Raw genomic sequence first — 16,314 nt, 5'->3', positions numbered from 1 at the left:
TAATCAATCAAATAAAAAAAAATTGTTATTTTTTTTATATTACAATTATAATTTATTTTTTCTATTGTACATAGTTATAAATTTGTTTAGGCAGAAAATATATCAGATGATATTGATAGGTACCATGAAACAATATCATCATCAACGATTGTATACATTCTATTATTACATTCTCTGGATCCTAAATGTGGTCTTTTACATTTACATTTTAAAAGATATTCTTTTACTTCTGGTTCAGGAAATGATGTTCCTTCATTTATATTTTCTCCCATGTTTGCTAGTTGACATATAATTTGACCAATAAAACCTTTTGGACCACCCAAAATAGGAACTTTTAAACTTGTATGTTCTTCTTCATCTGTATCTATTGAAGAATTATGATTCATTAATTTTATAACTAAATCTTCTATACATTCTTGTTCATCTTTACTTAAATTATTATTAAATTGTGAAAATAATTCTTTTAATGAATTATATTGAAATATGGAATTTTGTATAATTCTTAAATTTCGTATAAATTCCATCAAAACATCTTGTTGATTTAATGATAATGATTTTATTAAATATTGTTGTAAGTTTTTTAATTTTTGTTGCGAATACTTATCTTTTAATGGTACATTTTTTACTAATGTCTTAAAGCCAACTTTTATATTACATGGAATAATAAGATTTATCAATTCTTTAATATTTATATTTTTTAATGTATCCAATATTTTATATGCTTCTATTGTTTCATTAAAAATATGTTCCTGTTCAGTAATAGCTTCAATTGGTGCTTCTTTCCACGTTAATTGCCATATATTATCAGTATCTGTCATTCGTTGAGATAATGTATATGTACCACTTTCTTCATCAAGCGTCCAATCATTTGGTGAATGCCATCGAACAAAATCTTCAAAACAACATCCTGGATTTGCTGCTTTAAATGCACTCATATCAGATTTTAAAACAATAATTTGTCTTTTAATTCTTTCATTTCTACTTAATTCAGTATCTTCAGATAATTGATTATCAAATTGTTCTTCAGTTATTGGAGCTGGATATTGAAGAAATGGTACATACATTATTCTATCATCATAATTAAGTAAACGAAGATTACCTTGAACAGGATGTGATCTACCTAATGGTTTTCGTTCTTCTTTATGATTATTTATTCTACTATAATCAATATTTTGAAATTCTTCTTCAGCATCATGAAATTCATCATAATCATGATTATTAAAATCATCACTTTCATAATAATTGTACCATCGTTTTTTAGCATCAATACAACATTGAAGAAGTTGTAAAAGTTGTTGTAATTTACAATCATTAAAATTTGGTTCAGTATTACATTCTGTTCCTGGTATATCAATTGCATCATCAAAATATTTACCTAGTAAATTTACAAATTCCATCCATACATAACATGCAAGTCTGTATGAATCATCATATGGTATATTAAGACATTTAACAATAATAATTGATATTTGTTCTGATAAAGAAAATGTTTTTGATGATTTATATTTATCAATGTCTTCCAACATAAAATTTTTCCAATTTCCTATTTTTTCATATTCATCATCAGAATAATTTGAAATTCTTTGCGAATTTTGTTTTGGGAAATTTTTATTTAAATTACATGTATCAAATACATATTCAACAATTCTTTGCGGCAACTGTTGTAAGATTGATTTTTTATTATTTGTGTTAAAATCATCATCTGTAGTTTCAAAAAATATAAGTCTACTTTTATTGATAACATTTAAATCATCTTTTCCATCTTCATTTGTAATATCATAAGGAATATTACGATAAAGTTTTTCTTTACAATACCAATCTGGAATTTTTTGTGTATTTGAATATTTAGAGTGATATTCAACTAATATTAAAAATGTTTTATATAAAAATCCAATATTATTATCATTAAAAAGTACTTCAAGAAACCATTTTGATGTCATTTTTGGATCTAAATCAGAAAATAATGGACTTTCATTAATTAAATCAGTTGATAAATTTGATAATTCTGCATAAAGTCTTATTTCTTTTAAAGGATCATACTTAGGACAAATTTTAAAAAAACACTGATCTTCTTTTAAATATTCAATAAATTTGTTAGTTTTAAAAATATTTTGAATATCTACTTTATAATCATATTCTTGTTCACTATAAATATTATACCTTGTTTTAATAGTAACAAAAACATCAACCGGAAAATGACTTGAAATGTTCTAAAATATATATATGTTTATTTTTAATAATTTAATTATAATAAAAAATGAAAAAACATACCACTTTTCCAATAAATAATTCTTTTAAACCATTAAGATATCGTAAACTTATGGGTGGTTTAGTTAATGAAGCATTAAGAAAATCAATTCTTTTATCATTTTCTAAAAAAACTCCTAAACCACGCCAAGGTGTATATATATCTGAAGAACAAAAAATTGGAACACAACAACCATATTGTTTATCAAATAGTCCAATTGATGAAAGAACTTGTTTGATTTCAGTAAGATTGAAAGATGATATATAATTACTTGTAGGACTAATCCATATAGCTCCATAAATTCCATATGCTTTAGCAAATGACATATCATTTTCAATATTAAAATATTTGTCTTCATAAAAATCAGACACTTTTCCAATATCAATTTCAAAGTATTCTTTACCATCTTCTTCAGATATTTGTATTGGACTGTCATTTATTGGTTCAGGAAATGATGATAAATAAGTAAAAACAACTGATAATTTACCATTATCATAATCAATAATATCTTCTTCTTTTTTCCAACTCTAAAAATAAATTTATTTTCAATTAAATTTTTTAAACATACAATATTATTACTTAAAAGTATTCGTTTTTTACAACCTTCAGAATTTAATCTTGAAATTTTATGTTTTCTCAAAATAAAGTCAAATTGTGCAGCTAATTTTTCAGATTCAGTAACAGTTGTAAAATCATCTATTTCAAAAATAGAATCTGTATCATATGTTTCAAAACTTGTTGATGGGTGTAATTTTCCATCAAATGACATATTTTTCTCTTCAATATTTTGAGAACTAATATTTCCTTCTGTTATTTTTTCATTACTTTTAGCTATATGTAAATTTGTAATTTCATCTACTAACATTTTTGTTGAGTCATTAGATAATATTTTACAATATTTTTCATCTGAATCCTCATTTTTTACGCAATCTTTATTTATATACAAATTATCTGTTGATTTTGTAAGTATATTTACATTACTTTCAAAATTAACATTCATTTCAATGACTTTTACATTACTTGGTTGTTCCATAATAATATAGTGATATGCAATCACTTTATATATATATATATATATATATAAATGTAATAGATTATGACTTTGTGTTATAAAATTTCTATAAAAAAAATGACAGATTTTAATTAAATTTAATATCCGAAAATCTTAGTAATAATATAAAGTGATAAGATAAATAATAATACTAAAGATTTGCAATATACTTATAATGGTGGAGTTATTCCTTGTTAAATAATAAAATTTAATGATAAAAAAAAATTTTTTTTTTATTAGAGCTTTAAATGTATACTCTGGAAAATCAATAATAAATTAACTTATTTTAATTCAATTAATATTTATACACGTTTTACTTTATTTATTATATTTATTTAAACTTTCTGTTTATTAAAATTAAAAAAATGATTATATTAAAAATAGAAATAACATTAATATGGTAAAGTTATCTATTTCACAAAGAATTTATTTAAAGTAAAAAAATGAGTAAAAAACCTTCTTACGTATCTTTATTGTCTGCTTTTTTTTTATACTGAAAGTAAAGTGTATGTTAAGAATAAGTAAAATTATTTATAATTTAAAGATGGTATACATAATTTCTAAAGATTATTGAGTAGTTAATTAAAATGATTACATTTTTAATAAGAATATATCGATTAAGTTAAAAAAAATACAGTGATTGAGAAAAATATTTGTTTGGTATTCTTTTAATCACGTGGGTAAATCTTAAAACGATGTTCCTTGATTAATGGAGTATAGTGTCTTTAGTTAGTCTAAAATAAACGATCTAAATAAGAATAAGAAGAGAATAATAGAAATATTTTGTTTATTTACTTAATAAAATACATCCATTTTTTATTACTGTTTTCACATTTTAAAAATAAAGATTGATCAAATATTAATGTTTTATATTTTAAAAATACAAACGCTTGCCTGATTTTGTTTATTTACAATTGATTAAATGATATAAAATATAAAAAAATATATTCTGGATAAAATGTTTTATATTATATAGTATTTTTAACGCCATTTATTTTAATTTTTAGAAATTGAAAGATTTAAAAATGAATATGCTACTTCATTTTGGAACTAAAGAGTTTATTTTATTTGAATTTTGGAAAACAGGAAGTTTCAGTGGTTTGTTAAAAAACATAATTTTTTTGTTATTAATTACATATTATAGGTATATTTGGTTCAATGATAATAGTATTTTTAATTGCCTTTTTATATGAAGGTATTCGAAAAGCAAGAATTTGGATGGCAAAATATGAATTAAAAAATAAAAATATGGAAAGTAATCAAGAAAGTTTTGATCAACCATTAACTCCTGATGTTAGAGCTAATGCTAACATATCTGTACCAAATAATACAATATCTCAGTAAGTTAATTTATTATTAGTAATATAAAAGTAATTTTTAGATTTTCTTTTACTAAATTTCCATTAGATAGATTTATTCATGCTCTTCTTTATGGATTACAAACAACTATATCATTTACTTTGATGCTTATTATTATGACTTTTAATGGATGGATAATAATTTCAGCAATATTTGGCATGACTATTGGGTATTTTACTTTTAATAAAAGTCCACTTGAAGAGATGTCACTCGGAACTTGTTGCTAAAACTACATTAAGATATATTTTTATTAAAATATTTGTCATTAATACTCTTTACTGAATTACATTCTAAAAACAAATTCACATTTAAAACACTGTAATTTATTTAAGCATTATTATTTTTATAAAATATAATATTATAATTATAACTATAATTTTTTTTATTTTCTTTTAAATTAACATTCAATTATAAAAAAAAATATATTCTTTACCATTTGCCTATAATGGTTTGTTCATTTTAAAAAAGATAAATAACTTTAATCTTTATCTTTTAATGTTAATGGTCTTTTTTATCATTAGGTGAGGGAAATAATTTAAATAAAAATGTTTTAAAAATAAAATTACATTATGAATCTCATTATCATTTCTTGACATCTGGTTTTTGTGTTATAGAAGAAATCCAAAATATATATATATATATATTATTAATAATTTATAGCAAAAGTATATCTTATTTTATGCATTTCTACCGTCGAAAAATATTTACCAATTTGTCATTTATTTTAAAAACAGATGTTTTGAAAATATCAAACGATGGATTATATGTTTTAGATTACCAAATAATAGGGTAAGAATTTATAAAAGAAAATGCTTTTATAAATAGTTTTGAAGATAAATATAAGTATTATTGCTTATATATTTTTTCTAAAAAAAGAAAAATTTTATTTTAATATATTTTATATGGAAATATATTTGTATTAGACATCTATTTAGATAAAATATCTTTTTTTTTTTATTTTTAAAAGTTTTAAAAAAATTATTTTTTTATTTATATTTTTTTTAAAGATAATTATATTTAATATAGAAAAGTAATATTAGCAAATATAACTCTACAAATTTTTACGTAACAATTTTGTTTACTTACTCATTTTCAAACACTTTTTAAAGGTCCTTGAATAAAATATTTTTTTTTTTATTTATTTAATTTTCAATATATTGTACATAATTTATACAAATACTAAAATTTCTAGTTTCATTATAATAATATTTTACTAAGTAATTTTCTATTGTTTTCATAACTATTAGCATAAAAATGACAAGATCAAATTCATCTGATATTAATTCAAACAAAAAACTTTCAATATATTCCTCCTCCAGTAATATGGATGAGTTAACAATTGATAATTTAGTTAGAAAATCTAAAAACTCAAATAAAATGAGTAATACACGTCCAAGTCAAGGTAAGTTTAAATTATTTTTTGTTTTTAGTATAATATATATTTAAGCTAGTATTCGTTTTGAGAATGATCCTTTCAATATACCTGAACATGTTATTACATTGAAAGGAAAAGAATTAGTTATTTTTGTTATTGGATATATTATAGCAGTTTTATTAATACTAATTATGTTCGAATGTATAATGCCAGTGGTATTTGCAGATGATTATTACAATATTTCAACAAAAGAATAAAATTAATTTTTTAATAAATATATTGTCACAAAAACATTTTATTACTAATAGAAAATGTTAAAATTTCTAAAAAAAATACTAAAAAAACGTTTTGTGATTGTATATAATAAAATTTTTACAATCATTTTTTTTTATAAAATAAACTATATGTACAATAAAATAGTTTGACCAATTATTTGGAAGTAAAAATTTTAACGTACAAGATATTACTTCTTTTAAATTTATGATGAATCACTGGTATGATCTTCATCATAATCACTATCAGGTAAACCATTACATTTCAAGAGATCTACATAAGTACTAACTGGTAAAAAATCTTTCTTCACATAGTTAAAATGTTTCTTCATAATATCAGTTATTATTTTAAATGCTTCTTCATCAGAAATATTTTTATCTTTATCCAAAATATATTTTAAACTCATAAAATGTCCTAAACCTTCAACAAAATCTAAATTAATTATAATACAATCTTTCTCAAATTGTCTTCTTAATATATTAATTCCAGTTTTTTCTCCTAAAGCATATGAAAGTACGGACTAAAAATTTGTTAAATTATAATTTTTAATATAAAATAAAAATATTAATATATAACATACCGTTGTTTCAATACAATTTTCTAGTGTAGCATACTTCATCTCTCCTACACATTTTCTTGACTTACTTGGTGCTTTTGTATAAGAAATTAATTCACCATAATTATCAGCATTTCTGTATTGGCGAATTTTAAGAACACCATTAAAAGTATTAAAATAAATTGTTTCAATTTGACTACGACGTCCTAAACTTTCAGTAAACTTGAAAATCATTGATTCCATTGTTTCAACATTATCAACAGGTGCACGAACCTTAACAAATCGTATTGTATTGTCAAAAAGTAAATTATCCATATTTACTTCCTTTTTTTTAAAAAATATAACTTAAATAAATTTGTTTTTCTAATCTAAAAAGAAACCCTGTTTTTAAATTAATAAATCAAACTTTTAAACAGGTAAAAATATATTTCTTTTTAAATAATTTTATATGATAAAGAATTAAATGAAAACAATTTTAGTTTTATATCTAAATATGAAAAAAAAAAGTTCCATAAAATAAGATAAAAATATATTTGCAATAATAATAATAATAAATTTAGTAAAAAAAAAGTTAAATATAAAGTTAATTAAAGCTATCATACAGCATAAAATAATTTTTTTTATTATCTATATATAATTATAAAAATGTTCATTTTATTGATGAAGGATTAATAGGTAAAGATTATCATCAAAAGTAAGTTATGCTAGAAATGTATTTAATGTAATGTAAAGTAACAAATATTTTTTCGTTACATAAAGAATCATCGAAAGAAAAAAAAAATTATATAATATCATTTAAAGAAAGATTAAATGTTGCTAAGGAAAATATTGTAATATCATTATATTTGAATTTAAAACCAATATATATTTATTTGTTAAATGATATATAGTTTTTACTATTTTAATAAATATAACTCTTTAAATATTATATATTTTAAAAGTAGTATTTTTTTTATCAAAAAAATTAGTTAGTACAAAGTAATACACGTCAAATAAACTACTTATTTACCATTTAATATATTGGTTCTTTTTTTATCAGTATAAAAATACTTGTTTTTTTTTCTAAGATTAAAATTTATCTAATTTTTTGTTGAAACTCATTATGGAAGTAATAAAAATTATTTTCTAAATAATAAAATGTTTTAAGAGTAGTATTATTATTATTTGATAAGAAATAAAGATTAAATTTAATAATTTCTCTTATTCATTAAGATTACATACAAAAATTTGTGAATGATCAAAATATTATGTTTTGAGAAAAAAAAAATATTGATAATATATTGTAGGATGAACATTAATGAAAGACTAACTTTTACAGTTTGAAATGGAAAATAAATAGACATTATATTTATACGCAAATTAAAACATAAAAAAAAATATATATCTTAAGGTACAAAGGTTGATAAACATTAAAATTTGGTAAAATACCATAAGACATATGTATAATTACATCATTCTTACTAAGATGCCTATAATTTAATCAAGAAAGGTAATATCATTATATATATACAAGATTTAATTATCATAATAATAGTGTCATATGAATTTTAATATTTTTTAATCACTACAAACTAAAAAAAACGTCTTTTTTTTCTCTTCTTTTTTATTATATTAAAATGATAAATCTAATTATGTATTACTATCAAATTGTTTTGACATATTATCTTTTTTTTTTTGTTTAATAAAACTTATAAGTTGTATCAAACTAAATATCAATCGTGCAATTTTGTAGATTCTATAAAAATATTAGAAATATTTTGTTAAGAAAAAAATATTATAATTATAATAAATAAGATTGATCACAATATTGTTATTTCAAATTGTTTCACTATGTTTTTTGCCATTATTAGTTATAAATATATATATTACAATAAAAAAAATTTTAATATATTATACAAATATTAAAAATCAAGGTAAATAATTTTTTTGTTTAATATCAGTTTTCGCCGATTTTAACTTATTATTATGAAAAACAAATTGTGTATTTGAAGGCAATTTATTTAAGACAAATAAATTTATTATGGAATGTAAATAATTAATTGAATGATAATAATAAACATTTTATATGTTTCAAAATAATAAGCAGGAAAATATATATTTTTATTAATATTTATTTTACTTGTCAATAATCAAATTCTACTCATCAAATTTTTGAGCAATTTAAATAATAATAATATATGATGATTCGACACTTTTTATCAAATATATGATAATAAATTGAAGATTAAAATGTTGTGAAAATGTTGATATTATATACTACTTATTTAAAACAATCAAAAAAGTTAGAATATGTGAATCTTTTTAGCTATCATTGAGTACATACAATAATGTATTTATATCGGTATACTTGCTTTTATAATAATTAATCATCTAAATCTTTTTCAAAACATGTGATAGAGCAGATTTTAAAAGGACATTCACGTGAAGATATAATGAATGTATACCCTGACAACGGGTACATCACATTCATCCTATAAATTATAACTCCTGTTTCAAAGAAACAAATATATATTAATTTTATATGCCATTTGTTGTTTACTAAAATTATTATCAACATATCTTTAAGTATTATTATATATGACGATGACAAAAATAAAAGTAAATGTTTCATGAAATTGATGGCAATTTATATCTTTTTTTTCACATAAATTAATAATTGTCATTCATATGATATAAATAATTTTACTTTTAATAAATAAATTTTTATCTACAGTAATTATTTAATTATTGTTGTAATATCTTTTTTTTTTAGAAAATAATGAAAAAAAATATATATATAAAAACTTTGTCAACAATATTTATAATAAATGAACAAATAATAATATAACCGTAAAGAAAAAAATTAAACTAATGGTATAAAAAATTTAAGTCAAATTATTCAGTAAAGGCAGTTGCTAATATAAAGATACAAATATTTGCTGTTAGTTTTGATTGGGTTGTTGATACTACCAAAAATGGCACAAGATATATTCCAAAAGAAAAAGAATTAAGGTCAAATATATTACACCGTAATTATTTTCCTATTGTTTTTTTTTTGTGAGTTAGAATATCATTATATTTAGATTGAAAGTTAATTGTTGTTTGTTTTTTTAATTTTTACTCAAATTCTTCTTCCATAATATCAAAAAGTTGTCTAGATGGGGGACGTGAAGCAAGTCTTTTTTTATTCTTTTTTATTAATGGTCTTAAAATTGCTGTTTGAGGACATGTAAGATGTCTTAGCAACTAGAAAAAAAAAATGATTATATTATTAAATTATAAGTTAATAAACATACTTGAATTTCAATCTGAGTAACATTTTTTGTTTTTTTATTAGCTTTAACATGACTATTTGATGTGACATCTTTATTTGACACAGAAAAAATTGTATTTGATTGAAGATTGTTTTTAGTAAGACTTTTACGAATATCTTGTAATGTTTTGCTTTTATTATAATGAAGATCTCCACATGCACCCATAACACATATAATTGTTAACCAAAATAGTTGACAACACCATTGGTGTAATCTTGTTATCACAGCCAATGCAATAGTATTTCTTATTGCTTTCTCTGTTTCGTAACGAGAATTTTGTACTCCATTTTTTGAAGATAAAAATACATTATTTTTTTCTTTTTTCATAACGTTTTCTTCCTTGCAACTTGTTTTTAATAAATTAGAAAAAGAATATTTTGATTCTAATATTGTATTAGAAGAATAATTTTCAGTTTTAGAATGACTGACATTGCCAGAATGGATTTTGTCTTTTTCTATTGAATGAGCGGTAGGTATTGAAGAGCAAGACATTATATTATAGACCATCCTTCTTTTTATAATGTGTTCCTATATATATAAAATGGTCTAAGAAAAATGTTCTTCTTACTTGTATCTATATATGTATATATAATATATGGTCGTCCAAAGATTAAAGTAAGATAATATTTAAAAAAAAAACGTTTATAATGTGAGATTATATTGAAATTATATCTAAAAAAATATAAAAAATAATATATTTTTATTATATTGATGATAATTAAAATAGACGGCAAATATTTTTCATCTTAATAATGAATGCATAATAATCAACTAAATAATATAATTTTGCATTTTAAAAAAAAAAATATATATATAGTTAATAATCAACAATTTTGTAATTTAAAATTAATTGATAAAAGTACGTAATTGTTAAACTTTAATTATAAATAGAATTGTTTATGATAGTCAAATTATAAAAGCCATCAACTAAAATGCAATCAAAAGAACAGCAATCTTAGATTTTAGATAATATCTTCTCTGGATATTATAATAATTTTACCTAAAGATGATGCAATATTTTCACGTGAATGTTTGTTTAACTATAAAACATACATATTTGTTTTTGAACTTGTTTAAAAAAAAATATATATAAAACAAAAGCAAATAATATAGACTAATAATCGGAAATAGTGAAACTAATGATTAATAATATGTTATAGAATAATATCTAAATTTTAAGTCAAAGAAAATTAAAATATTTTTCCATGAAATGATATCTTATTTGTTAGAACAAATATTATTTTTTTTTTGATATGATACCAATTATATAACTTGCTTACAAGCACTCAAAGAACTATTTGATAAGAAAATAATAATGATACAATTCAGCTCATAATTATAAATACCTGTATTTTTAACAAATAAAAATAGGTATATCATAAAAAATTTAACAAGTTTTTATTAGAAATAATCTTTAGATTATTAAACATATATACCGATACATTTTATCAAAGAAGGGGTATGCCTAAAAATGACAAGGATAGTATCAAATTAATACAACGTTTATTGTTTTTCTTTTTTTTTTGCAAAAGTTGTTTATTGCAACAAAAGATGAAAATGTGTCGGAATATACGTTTGTTTGTCACTACATTCTGTGAACAAATCAACAAAATTGCAAAATGTTTGTATATATTTTTTCCAATGAAGGGTTAAAAATGTTTTTGTCATCAAAAAAAAAAAATCATTTTTGTAAAAAAAAGAAAATAATAAATATAATCTTTTTTTTAATTATCAAAATATTATTATAATTAATAAAAAATTTTTAAAAAGGAGTAGTATTCTAAAAAATAATATTTATGTTTCGTATATATTTTTAAATAATATTCAAATGAAATAATATAATAAATAATAATGAAATTATCATTTATTATGTATTATTTATAAAAGGGTTAACTATAGAAAAAAATAAGTAAATAGGAGGATGAAATATCAAAGTACCAACATAATATTTAATTTTAATTTGAAAACATTAATTTAATAAAAATATTCTTTAGATTTTATCCATATGGATTTCCCATGGTTTTCTATAACATTTATTTATTTAAAGTAAAATTTTTAAAACATGTTAATTTATATATATAAATTTATCTGGTACAATTGTACTACATTAATTAAATGTAATTAAAAATAGTAATAGTTAAGGTGCTACAAAATACATATATTTAATAATTGTTTACCAAATTTGTCGTTAAAATTGTAGTTTATACTAAATCTTATCTCGGAAGAAGAGCAAAATTTTGTTATTCATAAAATAATAGTAAAAATTATAAAATGTTATGAATCAAAAAAGTTAAATCTATAAAATGTTCTTTGCTTTTTGTAAAATAAATAACGTCTAAAAAATTGTTAAAATATCTAATCAAAATTATAGTATTTTTTTTTACTAAACACAAATAATTTTTATAATTTATGTTTATTGATAATTATAGAAATTTATTTCTTTTTATAAATAAAATTAAAAAAAAAAGTATATCATAGTTTGTTTTATAAATAAATAAATTGAAAAATCATATTCTTTTTAAAATGATAGAAATATATTAAATGATAAAATAAATGAAATAAAAATATAAATTTATAAGATATTAACATTATCTTAATATTGTGAATGATATTCAAGAAATTAAAATCAGAATATTTTTTCATTATCAATTTGTTGTAGTAAGATAAATTTATTTATATATAAAAATCATTTTGATTGTCATTTTACAAAATAAAATTTTTTTTTTTTTTAATATCTTTTAAAAAGCATTTTGATAACAATCTTGTGTTATGAAAAAAAAAATTTATTTTTAAAATTTTTATATAAATTAATTTTGATGTCAATATATATATAAATAAAAAAAGTTTATTTAATATATATATATTACTTAAGTTATTATAAAAAAGTAATTTTTTTTTTCACGTGAATGTGATCATGATACATTTTCAACAATTAAGTGTACAATAAATAGATAACATTTATGAAGAATACTTTTTAAATTTTAGTACAAAGGTCATTTTGTAATCAGTTTAATAAAGATGTAGCAAAAATTAAGCTATCTTTTTTCATTGAAATAAAATAAATAAATAATTTATTTATCTTCATTAAAATAAAATATTTGTCAATGAAATTTTTAACATTAAATTTGTTACCATATACAAAAATATTACCATTATATGTAAATTAAGACAAAATTCAATTAATTTAAGAAACTATTCTATTTTAAAAAAATATAGTTTTAATTTTGAACTTTTATCAAAATAATCATGTACTATAATATGAACAAAATAATTAACAAAAAATTATTTGTTAAATTTTTAATAAAGAATGTAGAAACAACTTTTTATATATAATCTTTATTATTTAAAATAAAAATGATATATGAAAATATTAAAAATATGAGAAAATATTTACCTTTTTAGAATCAAAAATCTGTTTTTTATTTAATATATCTTTCATCTAACTAATTATATAGACCAATCATCGAATTTTTTTAAAAATAACAGTTCAAAATTGTTAATATATTTTTAAAAATAATATAAAAATTATTTTTTTTTTATATAGAAAATTATAAATAACTATTATGAATAATATTTTGTTTATAAAGGTAAATTACTTATTATATTAAAGATTCATATGATTATTTTTTTTTCAAATAAAAATTTCTTGTTAAAATATTTTTTAATATGACATAAATTAAGAATTTTATTATTATAGATAATATGTTTTTAATCGATGAATTAAAGAATGTAAAAAGAGATAAATATCTAAATTTTTGAAGATCTGCCCCGTTTTAGAGACTATTAAAAGTATAATAAGTAGTTTAAGTATTTAAGAAAATTTATTACAATTAAATTATAAAAATCTCTGGAATGTTTCTAAATTGTCATATAATTTTAAATTTTACAAATATGTTTTACTTTTATGATATTAAATTATGTCTTTTTTTATTGTTAATATGGATAAAAGTTTCTCAACAAATATGTACATTACCACCAGATTTTTGGTGTGAATCAGAAGATATTGCATTAAAATGTACTGGATCATTAAAATATTGTGAAAGTTACAAAAGAAACATTGAAAATAATAAAAATAAAATTAATATGAAAGCTTCTTTTGAAGCTTTGTGTTCTGATTCAATGGCATTTGTTTTCAATCGCCTTAGTAATACAATTTTATCAAATAAAGAATCATTAGAAACTGTTAATTTTGAAGCTGTACCATGGGGATTAGCAAAAAGGAAGGGTAAGAAATGTATATTTATAATTACTTAAATTAATTAATTTTTAAGAAAATGGACAAGTTCAATGTCAACATGGAATCAAAGAATGCCAATTTAATACACTATTCTCATGTTCTAATAGTATTATAGAAAATGATTATAATAGAGCAAAATTTTTTTCATGTGGAATGAAACAAATTATTAATAATGTTAAGGCAAAAGATATTATTAATAAATGTGGAATATTAAAAAGTATACTAACAAAAAAAGAAACAGAATTAATTGAAAATTGTATTAATGGTAATAAAGGTATTCAACTTCAAGAAGAAGCTGAAATTATTACAAAAAAAATATTGAATTCACCTAATTTTGTACCACAAATTTTAATTGGTGATAATGATAAGACAATGGATATGCAAATTTATCAATTATTACTTAAAGAAAAACCATCAATTTGGAAGGCATCATTAAAGGTATTATTTACTAAAATTTATATTTTTAAAAAATTTTTAATAATTTTACTATTATTCAGAATATAAAAAGTGGAGGAAATAAAATTAATAATTGTACAACACCTCCTGATTTCTGGTGTTCAACTGAAAAAATATCTAATGAATGCTTTACAAATGAAATGTGTTTAAAATATAAAAATGAGATATTAGATAAAAAAATTGATTTAAATATTTTATATGATCCAGAAGAACCAGTTACACAAAGAATGATTTCAGAATCATTGAAAGATACATTTATTGATAATTATGCTTATAATATTCAAGACGTTTTTACACTAAAATTAACCCCAATATGGAATGAATGGAATAAAAATGATTGTAATAATCGTGTAACAAAAGGATGTCGTAATATTGCTGTTTACCATTGTATTTCAAAACATATAGATAATTTGAAAACATCTACAAGATTACAGATGTGTTTAATGAACTCAAAATTGAATAAAGATAAATTGGCATTTGATTCATTAAATGATGATTGTAGAAAAAAATTTTTTAATCTTCCTTTACCAATTAAAAATACAATACTGTATGTTATTTATATAATATTTTATTTTATTTTTTTTTATTATCTTATCACTAATCTTTTTATTATTTATAGAAAATGTACACATGGTCAGAATTATAATTCTCTTATTATGGAATATGAAAAATTTATTAGTACAATTACACCAGATAAAATGACAAAAGAACCTTGGTTATTAATTAACAGTTATAGTCTTAGTAATGCACAAAATTATTTACCAATTCTTGATAAAATGATGTGTATTTGGTATAATGGAAAAAATCATGATAGACAATTTTGTGGACGTTGTGAATATGAAGAATCAAGATGTTAATTTTAAAATATTAAAAATTAAATTAAAATTTAATATAATTTAAGAGGCAAAATTTTTAATGGTATTTAATTTTACATTTTCTTTCTATTTTAATATAAAATGTTATGTAATGTTAATTTATCAAACTGTTATCTTTAATATATATATATATATATATATTTTTTTAATGTGTATAATTTATTTGATAAAAGTATAAAAGTTTGTAGATTAGTAGTTAATCATGTTTGATTGCTTCTTAAAATATGATATTTATATAATTTAATTGTATATTATTAAACTTTATGTATAATATTAAAAAAAAATTTTTAATTTTTATTATTTGTTTACATCAAATATTTTGGTATGTAGATAGAATTTCTTCATTATAAAAGTATCTTTTAATACAAAATAAAAGTTTATATTATATTTAAAAAATATTAAAATAAAATCTTTATTTTTATTTATGTAAATAAAAAATATCTTAAATGTTATATATAAGTATAAAATTTTTATAATAAATTATGTTAGAACTTTATACTTTATAAATGTCATATAAATATTTTACAAAAAAAAAATGTATTTATTTTTATAAAATATAAAATGTTTTTAGTTCGTAGTATAAGTTTATGT

General features: G+C 19.5%; 6 protein-coding genes across 6 annotated transcripts; 3 read left to right on the top strand and 3 right to left on the bottom strand.

The window, feature by feature from the left end:
- Positions 1 to 86: 86 nt before the first annotated feature.
- On the bottom strand, positions 87 to 3,281 carry SRAE_X000113700 (Rab3 GTPase-activating protein catalytic subunit; the record flags this gene model as incomplete). Its single annotated transcript, XM_024645574.1, has 3 exons — positions 87 to 2,210; positions 2,272 to 2,775; positions 2,817 to 3,281. 3 exons carry the CDS (start codon positions 3,279 to 3,281, stop codon positions 87 to 89), a joined length of 3,093 nt encoding a protein of 1,030 aa, XP_024498600.1.
- A 1,043-nt stretch (positions 3,282 to 4,324) lies between these two features.
- Positions 4,325 to 4,885, top strand: SRAE_X000113600 (High affinity copper uptake protein 1; the record flags this gene model as incomplete). The annotated part of the gene is made up of 3 exons (XM_024645563.1): positions 4,325 to 4,397; positions 4,444 to 4,639; positions 4,681 to 4,885. 3 exons carry the CDS (start codon positions 4,325 to 4,327, stop codon positions 4,883 to 4,885), a joined length of 474 nt encoding a protein of 157 aa, XP_024498599.1.
- Positions 4,886 to 5,912: 1,027 nt separating this feature from the next.
- Positions 5,913 to 6,290, top strand: SRAE_X000113500 (Hypothetical protein; the record flags this gene model as incomplete). Its single annotated transcript, XM_024645552.1, has 2 exons — positions 5,913 to 6,060; positions 6,106 to 6,290. The coding sequence occupies 2 exons, from the start codon at positions 5,913 to 5,915 to the stop codon at positions 6,288 to 6,290; spliced, it is 333 nt and encodes a 110-aa protein (XP_024498598.1).
- Positions 6,291 to 6,511: 221 nt separating this feature from the next.
- SRAE_X000113400 (CYTH-like domain-containing protein) lies at positions 6,512 to 7,177 on the bottom strand (the record flags this gene model as incomplete). The annotated part of the gene is made up of 2 exons (XM_024645541.1): positions 6,512 to 6,826; positions 6,887 to 7,177. 2 exons carry the CDS (start codon positions 7,175 to 7,177, stop codon positions 6,512 to 6,514), a joined length of 606 nt encoding a protein of 201 aa, XP_024498597.1.
- Positions 7,178 to 9,958: 2,781 nt separating this feature from the next.
- SRAE_X000113300 (Hypothetical protein) lies at positions 9,959 to 13,594 on the bottom strand (the record flags this gene model as incomplete). Its single annotated transcript, XM_024645530.1, has 4 exons — positions 9,959 to 10,087; positions 10,138 to 10,683; positions 10,724 to 10,729; positions 13,550 to 13,594. 4 exons carry the CDS (start codon positions 13,592 to 13,594, stop codon positions 9,959 to 9,961), a joined length of 726 nt encoding a protein of 241 aa, XP_024498596.1.
- Positions 13,595 to 14,046: 452 nt separating this feature from the next.
- Positions 14,047 to 15,705, top strand: SRAE_X000113200 (Gamma-interferon-inducible lysosomal thiol reductase; the record flags this gene model as incomplete). Its single annotated transcript, XM_024645519.1, has 4 exons — positions 14,047 to 14,380; positions 14,427 to 14,830; positions 14,890 to 15,395; positions 15,468 to 15,705. 4 exons carry the CDS (start codon positions 14,047 to 14,049, stop codon positions 15,703 to 15,705), a joined length of 1,482 nt encoding a protein of 493 aa, XP_024498595.1.
- Positions 15,706 to 16,314: the final 609 nt, after the last annotated feature.

This window comes from Strongyloides ratti, scaffold srae_chrx_scaffold0000002, assembly GCF_001040885.1.
Source record: "Strongyloides ratti genome assembly S_ratti_ED321, scaffold srae_chrx_scaffold0000002".
NCBI lineage: Eukaryota > Metazoa > Nematoda > Chromadorea > Rhabditida > Strongyloididae > Strongyloides > Strongyloides ratti.
Note: the sequence above shows the minus strand (reverse complement) of the source record. Positions and strands in the feature narration are given on the sequence as shown.